This window comes from Amyelois transitella, chromosome 7, assembly GCF_032362555.1.
Source record: "Amyelois transitella isolate CPQ chromosome 7, ilAmyTran1.1, whole genome shotgun sequence".
NCBI lineage: Eukaryota > Metazoa > Arthropoda > Insecta > Lepidoptera > Pyralidae > Amyelois > Amyelois transitella.
Genome location: NC_083510.1, coordinates 4,906,290 through 4,928,767, shown reverse-complemented (window position 1 = coordinate 4,928,767; position 22,478 = coordinate 4,906,290). Strand labels below are relative to the sequence as shown.

General features: G+C 34.9%; 1 protein-coding gene across 1 annotated transcript; it reads right to left on the bottom strand.

The window, feature by feature from the left end:
• Positions 1–1,411: 1,411 nt before the first annotated feature.
• On the bottom strand, positions 1,412–18,896 carry LOC106131822 (uncharacterized). The gene is made up of 8 exons (XM_060945267.1): positions 18,812–18,896; positions 15,039–15,250; positions 11,885–12,020; positions 7,334–7,467; positions 4,723–5,082; positions 4,148–4,271; positions 2,320–2,377; positions 1,412–1,519 (listed from the first exon to the last, which is right to left on the bottom strand). Exons 1-8 carry the CDS (start codon positions 18,894–18,896, stop codon positions 1,507–1,509), a joined length of 1,122 nt encoding a protein of 373 aa, XP_060801250.1. The 3' UTR covers positions 1,412–1,506.
• Between the last annotated feature and the right edge of the window lie 3,582 nt (positions 18,897–22,478).

Genomic DNA, 22,478 nt, shown 5'->3' with positions numbered 1-22,478 from the left:
TACAATACAATTCTAACCTGAAAGGTCCAGGGTAGACAGAAGTTAAGTTAGAAACTAATAATAGACTAGAAAGCTGAAATTGAGTCAGAAGTGAAGGGTTTTTAGCCCATATCGCCTTAAGATATAATTTCAAGTTGACAGACAGGGATGACAAAGATAATGTTTTCTCATACATATATTTATTAAAAAGGATGTAGGGATTTTAAGAAATTTCAAAACATTATTTTCGCTGATTCTTCAAAATGAATGCAATAAAGTTACGTTTAATTCCAAAAATATGTGGTTGCAATATGCCAAAACCAACGGAAATTTATTTATATACTTTAACTGTAATATTCTCTTTGCGTAATTCATCTCACCGATTTTAAATGAAAGCCGATTAATGCCTTTGTATTGAAGCTACGGATTTATTATATTGAATTTTCATCAAAAGGATCTTTTAAATACACTTATATATAAAAATCTTCCAATACTGAGTAACTGACTGACATACTGACTGACAACGTACGGCCCAAACCACTGCGTCGAGACTTGAAATTTAGCATGCCGATTTCGTATGTGATCTAGGGTGCATTAAGAGAGTATGCCCACATAGTTACCACGGACACAGGAAATATCCGGATATTTCTTGGGCAAAGCCACAGGCGACCTCTAGTATACGATAAATTGCTTGTCTGGCAATAGGTTAACTTACCAACAGTTGCGGTTAGTTGTGTGGGCAACAAAGTTAATTTTCCCATCCTTATGAAGTTAGGATTAGTGTGGACCAAATGGCGGCGATGTCTGAATTTCATTACAGTAAAATTTTGCTAAGCTTCTTTAAAACACATAATAATGAATAGTTTTTAAATACGTACATTATTATTACGATATAGGTGAATATAGTTTAAAAGTACTTTTTATCTCTTGTGAGTGAGAAAAGATACCGTATCATTTCATAATGGCGTCTTTTGGAGGGAAATAATAAAAAACTAAGAAAAACTCTGTTGACACAGAAAAATAGCAGTAAGTTTTAACTTTTTTTTTGTGAATACTTAATTCTGGCCATTTTACTGTTTTAGGTCTAATTTTTTTTTTGACAAATTGAAGTAAAGTTGTTTTTATGACTTTTTGTACAGCTTAGGTACGTAACAGCCTCTACATTTTTGGATAAAGGTAGTCCATATTCAGTTCACAAATAATGCTTGTAGATGTCATACAATGGCAATAGCTGAAAATAAAATAAAAATGCAAATGTTAAAAACAGGAATACCCTTTATTTTACGTTTCATATGTAGAAGTAACAATTACATACATAAAGTTTGTCAAGCAAAACTTTACTATTTGTAATCTTAGAAGTCCTATTAAACTATTTATTTACAAGTATAAAATTCACTACATTCAACCCACGTGGTGATAAAATCCTTTACCTGCATAGTTCATAAATGTTCACTAAAACTTTCTGTAAGTCTAACACTGATTTTTATAAGAAAATGTCATCTCTATCATATTTCCTTATTCTTCTCATCATCGGATTGACCTGTAAAACATATATAAACTATTTATCACTATTCACTAGTCACTAAGAGTAACATGAGATACGGCTTTATCACATGATTATGATTATTTATTCACTAGCGACCCGCCCCGGCTTCGCACGGGTGCAAAATTATAAATGTTATTATACATAAAAACCGTCCTCTTGAATCACTCGACCTGTTACAAAAAACCGCATCAAAATCCGTTGCGTAATTTTAAAGATTTAAGCATACAGACAAACAGACTAAAATAGCGACTTTGTTTTATACTATGTAGTGATGATGAATCGAGGCTAACTCAATCAGTGTAATTTGTAAAAAAAATCTCTCTCAATCTTAGTGTTAATTGGAATAAATCAATATCAAATCGTTATCGAATTCGGTATAAAAATGTTCAATAGAACTAACGATTCCAATCTATTTATATATAAAATAAACAGACAAATGATTATGTATCGATATAATCTGTTTTATTGGAAACCAATAAGTGTGGTCAGCAAATTTGCGAATAAACGAATATCAATCTACAATTATCCAAATTAAATGAATTGTGAAACCATGACTACTTTATTGCTCAAAGAGTAGTTATAAAGATATTTCAAAAGCATGTTATTATTTTCAACTGTAAATTGTGGATTCGACGGTATTAACTCGAGAGTTATTACGTAGAATTAAAATTCGTAGTCTGTAATAAAATTTTAAGTCGTGGCATTCAACATGGTGTTAATCCAGCGTGCAATTTTGCTTCATTTATATTTTAAAAACGTAACAAGGGCTACAATATTCAAATGATGACTCTTACCAATAGCTGTATATACATGAGAGGAGGAGTGGGGCGACGTTGGCGACGCTCCTGGGACCTGAAACCATAAGCAGATGTCAGAGCCATTACTGAGGTTTTGCTGTAACAGATGAATCGTATTGACAACCTCCGCTGAACTGGACAAGCGCCCTTCGCCATAGAAATGGGAATAATATAAAACAAGAGAAATGTCACTGGGCTTGAATTTTAAAGGAATAATGAGTCATCGTCTTGCATCTTAATTATTATTCTACCCAGTTTAAAGACTGTTAAGAGAATCTCAAAATTGATATGCAGAATTAAATGTTATGGTGTCACAGTCTTCATTTGCGATGTCACATTTAACACTTCTATATTCTTATATTATTCCGAATTCTATGCCCTCCACTTTATTAAAGGGGTCAATCGTTTGATGCTATAGATTTGTTTCGCTTACGAATGTTTAATTTTATTTTGACTGACAGGTAGATTTTACCCGGAACTCCATTTTTGTCCGTTTATAGAGACTTTCGTTCAAAAATTCGGCAAATCGATTGTTCGTATCGTATAGTTAACTGCATTCTTTGAACAAAGCTTACAGAATTTATTTTCTAGACAAAGGTATTGTACAGAATGCTGATACATCGTTTATAAATTTTACATGTATCACCAATACACGGAAAATATACCGTATATACCAAATATACTATACGTAACTTGGTATATAATATAAATATGACAGTGAAAGTAAAAATAAAGTTATTTAAAATTTGTAATAGCTTAGAAATAAAAATAAAATGTATTTTAAAACGTAACATAAAATGTATCTTCTTAATATTATTATGTGAGCCTGTCCTAATACGCTAACGGAGTATACTATTTTCGTTTCTCGCCAATATCAAAACAAACACACCAATCATTTTCATATTTTTGTACACGCAAAATGCTCGAGTATAATAACATTCACGTAGACTCCTTGTCTTGTATATTTTCGACTGTGGGCGTAGCTTACATTTCTGTGTACATTATTGGAAAACTGGGTGAAAAATAACTTGCAGGCTTGTAATCCGCGACCTTTGACTTTAACTCTTATATAAAATTTAACGCCCGAGAGAAGTTACCTTTTAGGTCAGTATTGCAGCATTTATCCATTTATCTTTTGTTTTCCTTCACGCGCTTGCCTTTTTTAGTATAATAAATTTGTGACTGAATGTAATTTTGGTTGCTACACTTTATATAAGCTAGATTTTGTTAAATCGTCAGCGTGGTTTTTTGTTCGCAATAAAAAGTAGCCTACCTCAGTTGACCTCAGGGTCAACAGGCTATACCCGTTGACCCCGAGGACAACTTTATCTCTTCATCACAATCGGTTTAGTATTATTGGCTTGAAAGTGTTACAGACAGACAGAGTTACTTTTGCATTTTAAATATGAGTAGAGAAGTGAGAATTAAATTCAACATAAAGCCTATAATTTTGTTTTGCAAAACCGTAAAAGAACCTATTTATATAAGTATTAGTTGATATGGGCTTATAATCACAGTAAAATGTATGTAAGAGATTTTTTAAGTCGTCACGCCTTTGAACAAAATAATAATGCTTTGGAGCTTCCGGCTTCTAACTGCGTCAAAGGCTGATCTCACAGCTTTTTATGAAAAACTTTTGAATTTGATAATTTTGAAACCGCGTATGCTTCCGCCTTAATCGGTGACAACCTAATGCTTCTAAATAGGTACTACGGGCGTGATCAGCGGCCGCTCCTCTACCAGCAGTAGCACTCCGCTGGCTGACCCAGAAAGCACGTGCACTAAAGATCAGTGACCCTGACTGACGCATCTCATTGGCTACTACCTGAACTGGAGTCTCGGCTGCCCATGACGGGCGCGATTTGCGGCCGCTCTTCGTCTAAGAGCAGCACTCCACTGGCAGACCACACGGACAGCACGTGTGCAACGCACGTCACGTTCAGGCGACCCTGGCAAACAGATGTTTTCTACAATCTTTTTACAATCCAAAATAGTAGATTGCAGCTTGAAGGTCATTTGATATTCAGCACGAGGTTTATGGGCTAGGGCGTGACGTTCATTTTAAAAGCCTTTTTTTAAAGCGCTCGCAACGGGCTTCCAGTTGGGTCGAACCTCAGCCTTGGGTCTTTACCTTTTAACATAGTAAACTCGCGAGCGGGTGCAACATTAAAACAATCCACTGGTCGCGTTCGAATGTTTAATTATAATCGCGTACACCATAAGTACAGATAACTTATGTATAATTGTAAGTAGATTAGAATCTGATAGTTTCTTAGGGTTAAGTCGTCATGAAGTGTTGTGTCACTTTTCAATTCACTTTTTGTGACTTTATTCAAAAATACCTCTGATACGTTTGAAGCAATCACAATAAAATAAAAATAATAATAAAATATAACTTACTTTTCGGAAATGTACACTCTGTACTCTTATAACAAGCTGGCTGAACGAGGATGATTTATTAGATTTCTCCTCTTCGGTACTAATGTTCAATTTATTTGCTATTAGCTCGGACGTAGGCGCGAGCCGCGTGGCGGTTTCCTCCTTGTTTTTCCGACTGCTGTAGACGTCGGGAATGCCTACTATGCCTCCGATATTGCCCGGTATGTCGATCACGTTGTCTGTGACCGGCTCCTCGAACCCCGAGATTGCGTCCCAAGGACTGAATATAATTCTATTAGCATCTTCGAGAGACGTGTCAGTTATCACAGGTTTTCTCCGCGCGAACGACGGGTCGTGCGGCGGAATGTCGAGCCCTTTCACCTGCCAAATATCATATTAGGTAAGAAATTATTATAATATAAAACGACCGTATTCAGAAAAGATAAACCCCTGTCAAGAACACAATATTGAAACGCCATTGAAAGGTCGGGTAACTGGTTTAGTTCACAATAAAACTAATAAGAAATTAACAAACTTACAGAAAGGATGCGAAAATATTTTTCAGTGCAGATTGGAAAGTAATAAATATGCATACGGTCCTTGTGCAGAAACTAAGCAAATAACTTATCTACATGCATAAGTTTACTTTTTGATATATTTAATCTGAGGGATTTTAGTAGTACTGTCGTGAAATAATTACCGTAATGGTAACTCGCGTTCACTATCTCGATGTTAATTACTTAAAACTTTGGCTTATAACACTTTATAAAACGTAACATTATATTAATATTGGCTCGAAAATTCGCAAAATCTGTACGTTATTCATTAGTGGTTTAAGTTATACCATGCCATCATATCGTATTTACAACAATGATTATTAGAGTAAAATTATAATGATCTGAATCTGTTGCTTAGTAATTAAGCCCCCATGCTAATATAATTTATCGTTTACTAAATTGACGTTAAAATTCAATAGTATATAAAGTTTATAAATAATTAATTACTGTATTCTAATAATCAGCCTTTTCTGAAAACGATAAAATTAAAATTCAGAGAGCATTAGTCTATCTATGTAAGCCTTTGTTCCGGCTTCAGGCAATACAAAACACGAAGAGAATAGGCTTTGTACTTATGACATAGACGGGCCCTCGCATCGCCAAATTCTGATGCCCGCCGGCACAGATACCTATTTTGATTTCTGTGCAAATCCCTATGGAGTAACTGTAGTACCAGTATCGTCTTTACAATAAGGCACCCCACGCTCGTATCCATGCTTTGATGAATACATAGGGGCTCTTCACGGGAACTGGTGACGAATCCATTGCACCTTTTTCGTGGCTTTAGTTTTGGTAACATCCTCACCTCTTTGGAGATGGGTTCCGGATGCGTCTTTGATATTCACATCTCACTAGCACACTAAAATGAGGATTAGTTACCCTCTATGGTCCAAGGATCTCATTGGCAAAATTTGTTGTGATAATGCCAAATACAAGGTAATGCCAAATACAAGGAATACAGAAAGAACCCGTTCATTATTTTGGTATTTGATTTTAAGACATAGTTATTATTGTCAATATAAAAATACCGTAGCTTACTTTGACTTGCATTCTGTATTACATAAAGGATTGTTTTGTGTACTCTCGGTGTATTGTCTGTTTCCCGGGACTGAGTCACAAATTCGCCATTGTCAATACAAACCACGACTCACCAATAGTTTTGCAAATGGCAATTTAAATTCAATTCGTGTGACCCGGGACGACTGACATATCATATAGGCAAATCTATATGTATAAAACTTTAGGTCTTACTGAGTGAATACCTGGCTGACAGACAACATATAGAACCTACTAAGTGTTGAAAACTTAAGTTTGGCCTGCAGCAGTTTACTATAAAAAGCTTTGTTAAGCAATTTTTAAATTGACTTTATTGTACAAAAATACGTTCGAATATAGAACCTTTTTCTTAAAGTCGGTTGTAGATACTCGTACAAGTAGCACAATAGACGAACTAAATGCTGGAAGAATTTTAATCCTATCAGCTATATAAACCAAATTCGTTATTATTTTTTCCACCAACCTATACCAGCATGAAGCAATTATTTAATAAATATTTGGAAGCTGAATACAAATTATCACATCCAATTATTCACTTGCATTTCATATTAACATTGTTATGCATGTTATACAAACTTTATTGTAAATTTATAGTCTATTTTATGGAAGATTTAAATAAAAAGCTTGTTAAAAACGTAATGATTTTAAACTATATAGTATTTGATACTATATTTGATTAACCTACCATATAAATTATAACGTACCATTTATTAATAATAATTATAGTACAAAATTACACTAAATGGCACCAAACGAGAATTTGATTTAAAAAACAAACATAACCTCCAATAGTGAAGAAGAAGATCAACTTAGATCACAAATATAAGAGCTTAGTTATGGTAGAATACCATAACTCTTTTCTGATGACATAAAATATTACAAGAAAAATTGTAAATAAATTAAAGACAAAAGGCGACCTTATCACTAGAGAGTGATCTCTGGTGAGGAAGTGTGAAGGTGACCTTTGTAGATAAGGAAAAACCAATATTTCAGTAAATGAAAAAAATGAAGAACATTACCTCTTGTCCGTTGAGCAGCCAGGTCAAGTTAGCAGGGGGATCGGCGGGAGGCGAGGTGCAGTTGGCCCGAAGCATGTCACCGACGGAGTACCAACTCTTCTGAGCTCGGACCAGCGGTTCCGCTTCGGGTAGTTCTGTGAAAAAGCCTCGTTTACTATTCCTCATACAGCTTTTTCCTTCTTAAGAACGGACAAGAGGTAACGTTCTTAAATTTGTAGAAGGATTAGAGATCATGTCAAATAAATTAAGGGCCCTCATAAATAAGATATAATCATAATAAGATATAAATAGAAACTCTTATGTTATGCAGCAACTGATAAGCACGAACACTACTTAATCAAATGATCTGTTGTAGTGTTATAATTATTTTGATGAAAGATTAATCAAGAGTTACCTAGCTTGCATGAACAGATCAATGTTGATACAGCACAATATGTATGCCTCAAATGTAAATAGACATGATCTTAATAATTCTATGAAAATATTTAAATCTATACACCTAGTCTATGCAAAGGATAAAGTGATGTAAAAATAATTAACAGAATAAACCAGAAAGGCTTGTAAGTCGGTGTTTGAAAGCGCAACGAAATAAGGAGGGAAACGGCAATAAATTACATCAGTTGGGCCTGCATGCGTTTCAGAGCGCGACGGTTGACGCTCCGTTGTTGCATATTCATCTTTCATACGCGCCTGTTCCATTTATACCCTAGAGTGGTGTACACGGCACGGAGGTTTGATGCAAAATATAAACATATTTGGTAATTTATGTACTAGCCTACTAAAAGTGATGATCTGGCCACGTTTCATCCACGCATTCCTGTGATATACTTTGGTTAAACATCAGGATAATAGTACTCTAAATTTATAAGCTTGCACATATTACTCATACAAATTGAACCAAAAGTTTCTTATACCATAATATTAAAGATTATATAAGTAAATGTTCTTCAATAACACAAGCTATAGCTAAGAAATAATTGAAAAGTTATAGTTTCGTCATGTTCGTCCGTAAGTCTCAGCCATTTTAATAATCAAATAAATAAAATTAACAAAATTGTGCAATATGATTTTCTACTATTTTAAGGTTGGCACCGCCAGCCCTACAGCGCATTCAAATTGGTAACCGAAATTGTCATAGAAAGCGGTTAAAACGCCGAACAGACAAAATGGCGGGCTGAACTAAAACTCCGCTACTTTTGTTTGCCAGCAGCGCCCTCTATTACGATGGAGCGGTAAAACTCTACGCCGAGCAAAGTTTTAAGTGTTTACATTCTTGTTCTGTCGCTTTTTGCCAATTCTACTTAATGGGGACGCAGGGAGCTTTTCAGCACCTCGTTTAATTTGGCAGCCTTGGTTTATTTTGAATGTGTATTTTATTCAAGATTTCATAAGATTTGCTTAATCCTTGACTTAATGCCTTACTAATACAATAGAAAGCTGGCTGTCTACACCGCATATTTATTTTTGATGCTTTTATGATAGTGTTCATATGATGTGATTCCTTTTCCAACAAAACAACTTGCAATTCCAACAAAATTAATTAAATAAACAATTTAATAAAAAGTTTACAAGCATTAACTTTCTCAAAAATGGATTGACATGATGTGTAATGAGGACAATTAAGCATCAGATACCATAATCGAACCGTATTTTCTCGAGACAAACCCAGAAGTAGGTAGCGATACAATAACCGTAAATTAACTGAGATAAACCTTAATCAAACATCCCTTGTGTTCGATTCTCGCATTTATTGCTCAACAATAGTTCTGATTTACGATTTACTATTGCACACTGCGGGATTGTTCATATTATTCGTAGGTATCGTAGAAATCGCAATAATATATGACAATAGAAATGCCATTTGCTCATGAAATCTATAGGAATGATGTGACAACAGACGACGCATGCAGTTTTCAAATAAGATAAAAATTTATTTTAAAGAATAATATTAAAACATTACAAATTTTAATGAATGAAGACTTACCGACTGATAAAACACAGTTTCCTGAGCAGTTATAAAGCCACGTCTGTTATAAAAGTTAAATACATTATGTGTGTAGTGGCTAAAGTAAAAGCCAGTTTCGACGAAACATTTTCTAGTACTTAGCATTTCTATAGTTTAATATTATACCGAATTCTATGGTAGATAGCGATAGTTGCCGAAGTAAGACCGAGTTTAGAGTTAAACAGCAAATCAATAACAGAAACTGCCGATGTGGTCGACTTACGGATGCAAATTTAATTTCCGGTTGTGGTAATCAAACAGTTAATCAAATACAAGATGTAAACAAGTTTATCTGGCTCAGTATGGACGGTTAATATAATTTGCGTCATAACTTCGTGAATAGAGCGACCATTATGCGACAAATAGTGTTTGTTTAATACCCTTATTGTTGATTTGATTCAAATACGAGTATTTTTGACTGTAATTTCATGCATGTATGAAAAACAGATTATATTTCAATAGCAAATTAAATGTGTAATTCAGACAATAAATAGTAGGTTAACAATATGGATATTTAAATAATATCACTCATCATAATTCTTTATACAAATATAACATGCTATAATTTATTTAAAAATGTGTATATGTAAAATCGATTACATGATATATCTATTCTCTATGGAACAATTGAAATAGGATTAAATTATAATAACTGACTCCATTCTTACATTGACACATATCCATTTAAAGGATTTGTTTAAATTTAAATGATTAAAAGCATGGGTTTGTTCGTAAAAACATAACCAACCTATTTGAACCAACCATCTATAAAATACCACACTGTAAAAAAGTTAGTTTTAGCTATACGCGTTTAGATGCAGGAAAGAACCAGTTATGTTAAAGTAAGACGCGTTGTATAAGAGTATTTTCTAACGTAGGTATTCCGTTTTAACCAAAATCACAATTCCTACTCGAATTAAGCATTATACTGCTCTTTAGTTACGCACTTAGAAACTATGGACCGTGATAAGGCACCTAAGCTACGAAGCAAGCACAGAAAGGTAATTTACGTAGATTAATATTCGACTTACACCCCAACTATTATGAATTGAAATAATTTTTAGAAAATTTAGACTATGGTGCATGTAATTTCAATTAACCCGCTGTATACCTTTGCCACATTATTATTAAAAAAGGGGAATTTAAGTAGAATGAACAGGAAAAAGGTTTTTAAGAATTAACTTAAATCATTAAGGTCATTTTTGTCTGTTAGCGCTGATGTAAACCGTGTTAGCCTGCTAATTTCTCTTCCCGCTATAGTTCCAAAAAATCCTCCCTTACCCCTTGACCACATTCGGAATATATTTACATGTCTTTCAAATCTTCTATCCATCATTTGTGCGTTGATATATCAGTCAGAAATTTCTTTTATTTATAAAAAAAGACTTACAACTTAGTAATCATAAAATATGATAACAAATAACGTTACAAATTGTCACATCTTTGCTTTAATTATTTTGTATCTCAGTTGTTCAATGTATATGCCCAATGGAGCGCTTCCCCGCCTAGTGGCACATTGCGGAATTCCAGACAATTAATTCCTACGTTAATATACTACTATCTAGTACCATTTACATGCACCAATATTGTCTCATCTTGTGGTATTATTCGACTTATGTATTGGCTCACTGTATCCTTTGTAGTTTACCTGACCAGTTGTCTTCGAAATGTTAGCTTGAATGTATCACAATGTTCTTACAATTGATCTCCTCTGTTCGATAGCCTTTGTCATTATACCAAACCGTCTATAACCTAACATTTACCAATATATTTAATTAAAGTAAATGCCCCATTAATATCCCGGGGAAATTTTGGGAAATATTGTCATAAGGTCACAATAAGGAATCTAGAGGTCTATGGTTGAAATTGGCTATTTTTCAAATATCAGCTTTGGTTACAAAACTTTACGACTAGTGTACTCGTAGTAATAATGTATGACCCGAGCTGTTCACAAATTTTGTAGATTTTAATCAAATATCCCTCATTAAAATACAATTCGGACATTAATTTAAACTTATTTGCTTTAAATGATGCTTAAAATAATTGTTACAAATCGTACGTGCCATTTAGAGAACGAAACTGCTCATGCATTTGTTCGTAGCAACAGCTATGCCGTAGCTCGTAGCACACTATTTCGTAGCGATTGCCTACGCGGCGCAAAGTTGACGCGTTCATTATGAGTTCAGTAAACTTTGTTTATTTGAATTATTACAACGTATGTATATTTATAGTTTAGCTAGGAGTTTTATTACCTATCATCGAACTTAATTAGGATTATTTTAACAGAAAGGATGAAGAAGTTGTTGACAATCTGTCACACTAATCAAACAGATAAGACATAGTGGCACCTGGAATTCATGAAATATCCTTTTCGATATCAATTACTTTAACAAAATCGACGTGTTGTGTCAATAACCGCTCTTATAGATGATGTGGAAGAAGTAAGTTTGGCGGACATTTCGCTACGCTACCACCTCAGGACTCGAGCGGCTTTGAAATTAAGTTACACAGCCTTTAAATCAATATTAATAATATAAAGAACTCACCAACAACTCTCATGTAAGCGCTCTTGTAGACGGTGTGAAAGAAGGGCGCATCGGCCGACACTTCGCACCGGTACCGCCCGCTCAGGCCGCGGGTGGCGCCCCGGAGCACCACTTGCTGGGCACCGGATCTTGACACCTTAGAAATAATTACATTACTTATTCTTTCTCATCCTCTGTAAACTCTGGGATGTGGCCGGGACACATTTTGTCCGGAGACTAAAATAATATAACTTTTAACATTTTCCTTATTTTTGTAAATGAAAATCTAAATTTCATATAAGTCATAATGCTGAATGTGGACTTTCAGACTTTTCGAGACTGTTGGCTCTGTGTATCCCGTTAGTTGTAAAGACGTGATTGTTTGTATGTAAGTACAAACATGTTCTAAGGATTTACACGCTAGCTCCGTTGAGGCACGAACAAAATCCATAGCTATTCAAATATTGGTTGGGTATGTAACGATATTTTTTTAGGATCCGGACGAGCTTCATCCTAATCACATCCATGACACGGCCCTGATGTGTAGGGATAGACCTTCAATAGACAAGTAACACTGGCCTAACTGTAATAAATAAAATGTCCTTATTTTATTTATTATAGTTATCGTTGTAATAAAGTGCTGTGTGGTTCCCGGTATTTTAGAAAAGGACTTCTCTGCTTAACCCAATGGTTGAATGTTAGATAATGATAGCATTAAGTTCGCCTATTTTACTTTTCAAATTGTTACTATAAGGTATAAGTAATAAATAAAAATTCCCTTCCAATAGATGTTGTAAAAGGCGACTAATTGATATGCTAATAAAGTTGGGATTCTTCTTTTAGGCGATTGGCAAGCAACCTGCCGGTATTAGAATCTGAATTCCGGCATAAGGTCCTACAGCTGTATGTGGCATTTCAGTTTTTACGAGACTGTTGGCTTTGTCTACACAGTAAAAGATAAAGATGTCATTATATGTATTATGAACAACGTTAGCATGCAAATTGGCGAACCACTTTGCTATATTTCTAATTATTTAGATAAATGTTCCCAATATTGTTATTGTAATGAATAATAAAATATTGAAACCATATTAGTTTCATTGAAAACCATAACAAAACAAAGTTCTAATTATAGCCCAAAATTCCTTTATAAGAGGCTTTGTTGAACATTGTACGTTGAACATGTTTTACGGGACAATACTTATTCTATTTCCCCGATATTTTCCAGTTTCAATTCCACAATGTTTATCGCAAATATTAAATGGCGGTTTCCCGACCGTTGGACATGTTGTATCGCTTTAAAGGAGATATTATAGGATCACAAAGTAGTAGAAAATTCTTCTAAATATGGGTCAAGTAGCAATTTGGCTTTTTCACGTACTCAATATTGAGTAAAAAGTAGCAATACTATTGTTGGAAGTATTTTTGTGGACACTTTGATCTATTCTTTGTATTTTAAAACACAGGTATTCTTCTTCGCGAAAAAATAGTGTTTTACTCAAATAATACCTTTTTTGGATTAAAGGTGTAAACATATTGTAGTAAAACAAATTTCTTTAAAAAAAATCTAATCTGTTTCCGATGCGAAGACAGAATCATCAATATCATTTCCGCCTCACCATATGAAATATTAGAAAACATTTTCCCAGTCAATATATCATTGATCACAGGTAACCGTAGTCGGAGAAATGTGTTCATGCGTAATTTATACGTGAGCCAAGAGTAATCCCATTACAAGCAACCGTGTGCACTTTACCGTACGCAGCTGGTAGCGAGTCAAATTGAACTAAAAGCTTCGATCTATCTTACGGAAAGTCGGTCCACTTTGAGAAACCTCCGAACTAAATCATGCTTGCGTCTCGAGACATCTGACCCGATTTTCAAGGGCTCCGGAGATAAATCCAGCGTCGTAAATAAGAGTGAGCATAGTTGATGCTGGGAATAGTTGGTGCCTAGGCACAGACCCAGAGGCCAGAAATGGCCACAAAAACAAAAAACCTAAATAAACTATTTGTCCATTTTTTATTTTGCTAATTTGACAATTGACCCTTGCCAATGGCATTTTATGTTCTATATAAGTATATTACAAAAATCTAAGCGCGTGGTTGTAGAATCTCGCAACGGGGACACACAATGCTAGTTACGATACGGTTAAACGGCAATGAACTGTACCCACACGTCTTCATGTAAACTTTGCCTACTCATTACTCTGCAAAGAGTTTTTAATGTTTTATTTTGGCACAATAAGGCGGTGGCGGCATGCCAGCAACGAAAGGTTTAACGTGCCGACGCTCGAGAGGATTCTTAAGTGATTTTTTTCACATCGCACTCTGCAGGCAGTTTAACGAACTAGCAAGATGTCGCAGAACCATTGACCCATATATAATCACGGTTATGACGTTGTTTATCATCTCGCCGTAAGTAAGCCATTTGCGTGAGAAATATCGTTTCTTATTATTTCTGCATTCGCGCCTCGGAGAGAGATGGTGAAACTTTATCTTTCAGACATTTTAGTGTCGTTTTCATATGTTATCCACCACGGAATAAAAGACTAATTAATTTTTACTTAATAAGACCGCATCTACTAAATTACAAAATCATCTCTATAATAAATAAATATAGTGCTTCTTTATTCCATAATTTAAATAGTTTTTGGTATGACTTAATATCAAATACTTATAAAATTTTATTTTAAATATCAATTAATCACTGTATTATTTTATGAAGTATTGTCCAATATATGAAATTTATGAAAGGATTGTATGCAACGTAGCCACGATAACCACTAATTGACTATAAAAATATATTTTACCATAAGCTGGCTTATTTTGGATATTGAATAATTTGAAAGATAATTATTATGCTTTATAGTAGAAAATTTGTGTTGTGTTTATCAGAACTTTAATCCTTAAGGCAATACTTATACAAACATATATATAGTCACGTCTATATCCTTCACGGGGTAGACAGAGCCAACATCTTTAGTAGTACACGTAAAACTTAGTACACGTCAAAGTTATAGAAAGTATATAAATTGATAAATATTTTTGAATTGTAACCAAACTAATTATTGATATGGAACTTACTTCGGGGCTAGTTCAACCTGTGTGATAGTTGAACCTGTATTTTTGTGTCAAAGAAACTCTTATTCTCGAAAATACGATATTTGACTCACATCGACACTGATTCCAGTCTGCGAGAAGACCCTGGTGTTGGGTAGTTCCTTGGGGACGAAACGGAAGAACTCCTGCGCACCGTGGTACCACTTCACTGTGTAGAGGGCCTCCCCCGTGTCCAGGGACCATCGGCAGCCCAGGGTGGCGCTGGAACCCATGCCGACTGCTTCGGGCACGCTGAGTTGGATGTCTCGGAGTCCAAGTACGAAACCTGTGATAGAAAATAATGTATAATCCAATTTTGACATTATCGGTATCACTAATGGCGATCTTAGTGTGAAAAATTTTGCGGTAAGACCATATTATAAGTTATTTCATTAGTGCAACATATGTAAATTGAAGTGATATGTTGTAAAGTTAAGTAAAAGTAAAAAAATATTTATTCCTTATGGTGCAACCCACACTGGTTTTTTTTTTGTCACCCTGCATTGAATATGTTTTTAAACGGTTTATTGATATTTTTCACACGTTAAATTTAAACCGCATTGCTTGTATTTAATTTCATATAGAACATATATACCTACTTACAAACTTTACAAATAAATGCATATCATAAAGTACATCAGTTGAATTACAGTAACTGCTTAGAAATAGTAGTAGGTACAATATAAACCCTGTTGAGCATCGCAATTTTAAAATAGGCCAGTTTTTGTTTATGATCGATTTAAATTTCGGAACAAATTACACAGATAATGCTTACCCCGAGTTCTTGACTTGTGTCATGGTGCACTCAACGATACTGTACATACAAATAAATGAAATTTGATAAAACCAGTAATGCGTTTGAATTATACTTATAAAAACCAAAAATTATGGTGTCATAAATTAATTTTGCTTGAAATGCGCTTGTCTGTCTGACACCGGAGATCCCGAGTTCCAATCTCAAACAAGGCAAGATGAGCAACGAACTTTCTCTGATTGCCCTGGGTCTTGGGTGTTTATCTTTATAAGTTTTTATTATAAATTATAATATTCTTAGTCGAGTTAGAACTTCGTTGCACAAGTCTCGAACTTATTTCGAGACTAACTCAATTTGTAAAATTTGTCCCGTATGTATTTATATATTTATTTTATCTATTTTAATACACGTCATATACGCAAACTAGCTATGCCCGCGACTTCGTCCGCGTGGAATAGTTATTTTGGGCATCATTGAAGCCCTCAAGGATTAATAATATTCCCCGTTTTTTTTTCACATTTTTCCATTATTTCTTCGCTCCTAATAGTTGCAGTGTGATGTTATAGGTATAGCCTAGAGCCTTCTTCGATAAATGGTCTATTTAACACAAAAAAAAAATTCAATTCGAACCAGTAGTTCCTGAGAATAGCGCGTTCAAACAAAAAAACTCGTCAGCTTTATAATATAAGTTTAGATACGGTAGATAATTTTTTACCGAACCTTGAATATATATGCTGATATGCAACAGTGGCTTTCATCTAATCAAATCCTGAACTACAGCTATAGCAAAGGTGGTCGGAATACGTAAATCAAGAGAACGGAACGTGATCGAATTGAAGATCAAGTCAATACACAATTCTCGTCGGCATGAACTCATTACAATGTAACCAAATTCAATTTGCAGCTCCTGCTTCAAACGCATCGTAATATTTCATCTTCACACGATGTTGATGTAAGTATGGTAGGCTACTGATCTCTGTTCAAATTTTATTTATTGACTTGAATACGTCCGAGGCTACGCCCGCGTATAATGAAAAATACCGTTAATATCTGTTCCTGCAAGAATTTTAGGAAAATAGACCGCATAAGGAATCCAGAAGAACCCAGGGATTTGGGCTGTGCGTTTATATGTCATCAATTAGTAAGTGTTCCCTTATATAAAGTCTAGTTTTTACTTTAAATCGATGATAGGCCAATTTTTTTTCTATACATCATAAAATGACTCCTGTGAGTTCTTCCACACTGCAAGAAAATACAACTTTATCCAGGTATATCTGGGTCAGTAATACCAGAGTTCCTACTACTTCGTTTAAAAATAAATATTTTGTATTAGGTTCATGGTGCTGTTGGTCCTTTCCGTTTTATTGTATCCATGAAAGGTTTTATTTAACTCTATAAAACCCTTTTATTACAGTTAAAAAATACAGATCCATCTTATGACCACGATCCAAAGGTAGAAAGATGCCTTAAATGTGTTCTTGTTCGTGTAAATGCATAGATATGCATTCTAACTAATTCCTTCAACTCATAAACTAGTCATTAGAATATCGCCAGCCATAGTTCAATTCAAATTAAGTAAGTACTTTGGTAAAGGTACGCTTTTGCGAAGAATGCCTTAATCACTCAGCCATCGCCATTTCCTTAAACTTCATTTGTGATAAAACTAGAAAATTATTTTATAGTTTAAATTAAAAAAAAAATCTAAAATACTTATGAGTACGTATTTTATGTAACTTATACAAGTAGTAAGTATTTTTGGCTTACAATGAGTTCATTTCTAAACCCTTTATGCAATAAATTCATTCCAAAAAATAGGTTTATGGGGAGAGTTTCCCGTTTCATCAACAAAACCGCTGTCGTAGCTCGGTTACTTAATTTCCAAATACATTTCTCTTAGTTGGCCATAAATGTCAAGAAGGCATATAACTCACTAAAAGTTTGGCTAAGTTATATTTGGTGAGACACAGTGACAATATCTGTCCGTCCGTGCGTCGTCTGTTTTCGTACCATGTATAATAAATGAGCGGTCTTGCGTGTTCCGAGCCAATAATTTCAGCGATCACCGTGCCGAGAGAGATTGGCACTTTAGAGAATTTTTCGAGAACCACGCTCTCTCTTCAGGGAATTCCGATAATCAGCTTTACTTAAGGGATTGGATTCGAAAACTCGATTGTATCCGGAGCGATTTTAATAATTCATCACTTCTGTACAGTTATTTCCCCTTACAAGATGAAAGGCCCGATTGAAAAGACTTACTGTCTGATGAAAATAATAATGATGTGGAACAGAAAATGTCAGTCTCAATGTTTGTGCGTTCGGCTCGTACGTTTTGAAAAAGAATAACTTGGCAAAATGATTGACATTTTGGCTTCGCTGCCTTTGTCGGCTGCTATCGAGACGCTTTGCAGATGTCGTTTTGGATGAATGAAACGAGGGCGTGCTCAATACGCCGGAAACCCATTAATTTTTTATTTTTTTCATTTTTCAGCAACGAATAGCAGTTTAAATATTCAACGCTATTACAGTGTTGTTTCATAAAAGCAATAAAAATACATTAGAAAACAAGAATCATAATGAAACAAAAAATATTTCCGCGCAGTTAACTTATATTTGCCAGAGCCATCTTTTCCGTGAGAAATTACAAACAATGGAATAAGCTGACCTTATAATAAGAATATGTATATAGGTTAAGCGTTTTCATTTGACATTATTTCACGAGTTCTGATATAAATTAACTGTGATTTCGATATGTATAAGATATATACATACATACATACATATAATCACGTCTATATCCCTTGCGGGGTAGACAGAGCCAACAGTCTTGTAAAGACTGATAGGCCACGTTCAGCTATTTGGCTTTAAGATAGAATTGAGATTCAAATAATGACAGGTTGCTAGCCCATCGCCTAAAAAAGAATCCCAAGTATGTAAGCCTATCCCTTAGTCGCCTTTTACGACATCTATGGGAAAGAGATGGAGTGGTCCCATTCTTTTTTGTATTGGTGCCGGGAACCACACGGCACAAGTTATATACGTATGTATAAGATATATACATATCGAAATTACTCTTCACATTTAAATTATACTTACTTGCTCCAAGCCACAGCGATATGGCGGCAATTCGCGAAGCCATGCTGTATATCGTTGAGCGGTGGTGGTGGCGCCCACACGTCATGTCACGAAAACCTCGCGACAGCCCGGCCGCATCCTGTGTTTCTTCATTTTTAAAATGAGTTTCCAAATATTGCACTCCTTTTCATAACATCCATTGATTCACACACTATTTGTGCCCCTCGCGCCTAGTCATCGTCCCATGTGTCTCGTGTAAGTGACCTTGAAACTTCTGTAACAAAATAAAATCTTTTAACTAAAAATACAAATTACCGGCAACTTGAACAGCTATTGGCCGTAGAATAGATATCTCCCAGCTATTTATTCCCCAATTGTGTACCGTGCAATGTAAATTATTTGCACAAGAATCGAATGTTACTTTCAATAGTAATAAAACTCAGAGGGAGAGGGAAGAGCGGAGAAAGATTCTTTCATTAAAGGTATCTTAGATGTTGGTGATTTATCGTCTCGCGAGACACTCCATTCACAGCGTGCGTTTTGTTGTCTAGATCGATTGGATCCGAATAAAATACATTCGCCAATTGAATAGAGCGCCCGGCACAATGTTTCAGCCAAAGCGACACTTTTTCAAGCCAGTGAGAGGACTAATGGTTTCACGCGCTGGCCTCCGACTTTCAATAAATGGCCGACCCGCGGCGCTCGGCTGGGCCCATGCAGCCAAAACGTGGCTAATCTTCCTGTTTCCATTTTTACGACTGTTTTTAAATGCTTTTAAGAAATAAAAATGGATTCCACACCCGAAGGCATTAAATTCGTTGAAGCAAAATTTAATAGGATCGTTTATTTTTCGCGTGATTTGAAAACAGATACTTGAACATTGTTTCTGCAGAATATAACACGAAATAACCAACAAAACGTGAAAATTTGACAAAGTAAGCATTGCGTTACGTTGTAACACGCTGATATTTGCGGTAAAAGCAACACGTTAGTGTGGAGTTTGTATTAAATAGTGGTGAAGTTACGTAAGCGGTATCTATGCCGCGTAGATCTGTAGCCATAGTGCGAAGTGTGAGATGCAGGGCAAACATCGAGGCGGGCGGCGGCGCGGTGGGGCCGTGGCTTGTTTGGCAAGCTATCTAACTAATTGCTACGTTACCGAAACTCTACTGTGCTCCGCTGTTTATGGGATCCAGGTTTCCGACGCTTAGTGCTGTGCACGCTAATGTTTGCAGTGTAAGCTCGTACACACAACTTTTACTTTGTGACTTCACTGTAATTGCTTTGAAGAAGTTTAGTGTTGTATACCTAATTAATTACCTAATAGTGCATGATGTTCTAGAGTTATTCCTATAGATGAAATGGAGTGAACCAAAAAAAATATATTTTATTTATCTTTTTATTTTGGATTGTAATTGCGCAAATAAAAAGACGCTTATGTTCTTTACTATCATATCAAGCTTACGGTTAATTTTATATTACCATTCGCTTTTTTTTCACGTGATAATCTGTTGCCTTTTAATTTGTTTCGGTTAGTTTTACAGTATCGCGAATTCTCGTCGTTTCGTAGGGTTGTCAGTTTGGAGCTATTCAACGTGACCCTACGCTCCGCGTCAAGCCCGATACCTCGAAGACCGAATTCGCGGGAATTTGTGTTTCATTTGTTTACATTGAGATTGTTTTTTTTTTACATCGCTTGATAATATAGGCAATGATTTTGGTTCGTATTATATAAAAGAAAATAGGAAAGCATCGATGCTTTGTTCATCCAGAAAACAAAATGAAACAATGATAACTCGTAGGTATTTACTTTTCGCCATATTTTTAATTACTTAGTAAAGTCACTTCCATCAGAGTAACCTTCAATAAATTATTTTCTAAGAAAACAATATCTGAGTTCTATTTTCAAACAGTTGATTTAGTGTTGGAGAGCTCAAGAATTCAGCGACAGTTCGTGAAAAGAGAACCGTCTAGAAACTTAATCGGGCTCGGCGCGCACCGCCGTTGCGTTTCCTTTGACACTTTATTTTATTGCCCCATTCACACTTCAACGAACAGATGACAGCCCTGAAAATTGACGATAATATTTTAAGCACTATCTTCTTATGACATTTCAACTGTCATTTTATCAATGTACCAAAAAAGGCTTTCGACATTTCGTAGAAAATATAAAATTCTTGAATTTTTTCGTACTTTTAGTGAAAAGCTAGTAGTAGAAGTAGCTTGTAACTATTAATTGCTAAGTGACACATGCTATTAATAATTACACTCAATTGTACATCATCATAAGCACCTGTTGTAAAAATATGCCGTAATGCACCTATAAAATACGGTCAAGTTGAAAACCTCCTCTTTTTTTACGTAGGTTTAAAATAATTAGCTGTATGTTTATCTGCATTTTCTTTTCTGATTATAATACAACGTGTATGAAATTAATGGCTACATGGTAATGATTTTGTGTTAGTATAAACGTTTTACTACTAAGAAATATTCAAAAGGTATTAAGAATCGATACCTACCTACGATATCGATACGAACCTACCTATATTTTCAAACTCTTACAACACTCAAACCCTCCCATGAAAGGTTTACTTGGAAAATTATAATAATTTGCCCTAATATCTTTTTGCCAGATATTTTACGTTATTCGCACAAATCGAAACTTTATTCTATACAAATGGAAACCATTTCTTTAGCATATGAGGAGAAGTTAACATTGAATACATGAAATATAGAAATCAGTTTATTGATTTTTTAACGGCTTATATACTGTGTTTTATCAGTGTTTTGAAAATGGAAGTTTCTTTTTTGTTATAAAATATATTTTTTTACAAAGGTGAGTGAGTATGAATGTAACTAAAAAATTTGAATATGTTCCTATATTTGTTTATTGTTGGAAATAAAAACAAACAGGTGTATTGTATATGTCATATATGTAAATTATATGTAGTTTAAACATAAATGAATTATAACACAAAATTACAATTACTTTGAACAATAATTTATATTATCTTGTACACATCTGAATTTCTGCGCTGAAATGGTACTAGAATAAACATCTATAAATACTAGTTAAGTCGTAGTAAAACAATTGCATTTTATTTTTCTAGCAACATCTCTGACTTTAATTGCGTGCACAGCTGTGTATACTGAGCTATTGTTGTTGTTTCATTCTCCGCAGAATTCTCAATTAACCTCTCTTACATTGTCAGTCTGTACCTACAGTCCATTTCTTTAGGGATTAGAATGAAAGTAAATGATCTAAAGAGTATTTTTATTTCTTTGTAGTGGTAGCGATGATTCGGCTCGACCGCCACCAAAGGGAAGATCTTCCGCCAGGCTAGGTTTTATGCCTGAGGAACCGTGGCTCCAACGATGTTGTGTCGGAGGTTGTATATATGTCTGCTCTAATCTATGAAATCTTTGCTTGCGCGATTCAGGTTTTTCGCTGTTTATGACTGATAGCCTCTTTCTTTCTTTTCTATATTATGGCTTCCACCGGACTTTCGGTGATTCTGCCAATGTCATGGTTTGAAGAGACACGAAACTGATAGCCTCGCGTCATTTTATTTTTATCGTTTTGACGTGTAGCGTTAACATGTCGCCACAGCTAAATGCATACATACTAATATGTATGAATACATAATAAGTATCTATTAAGACGTAAGTAGACAGAGCTAACAGTCTT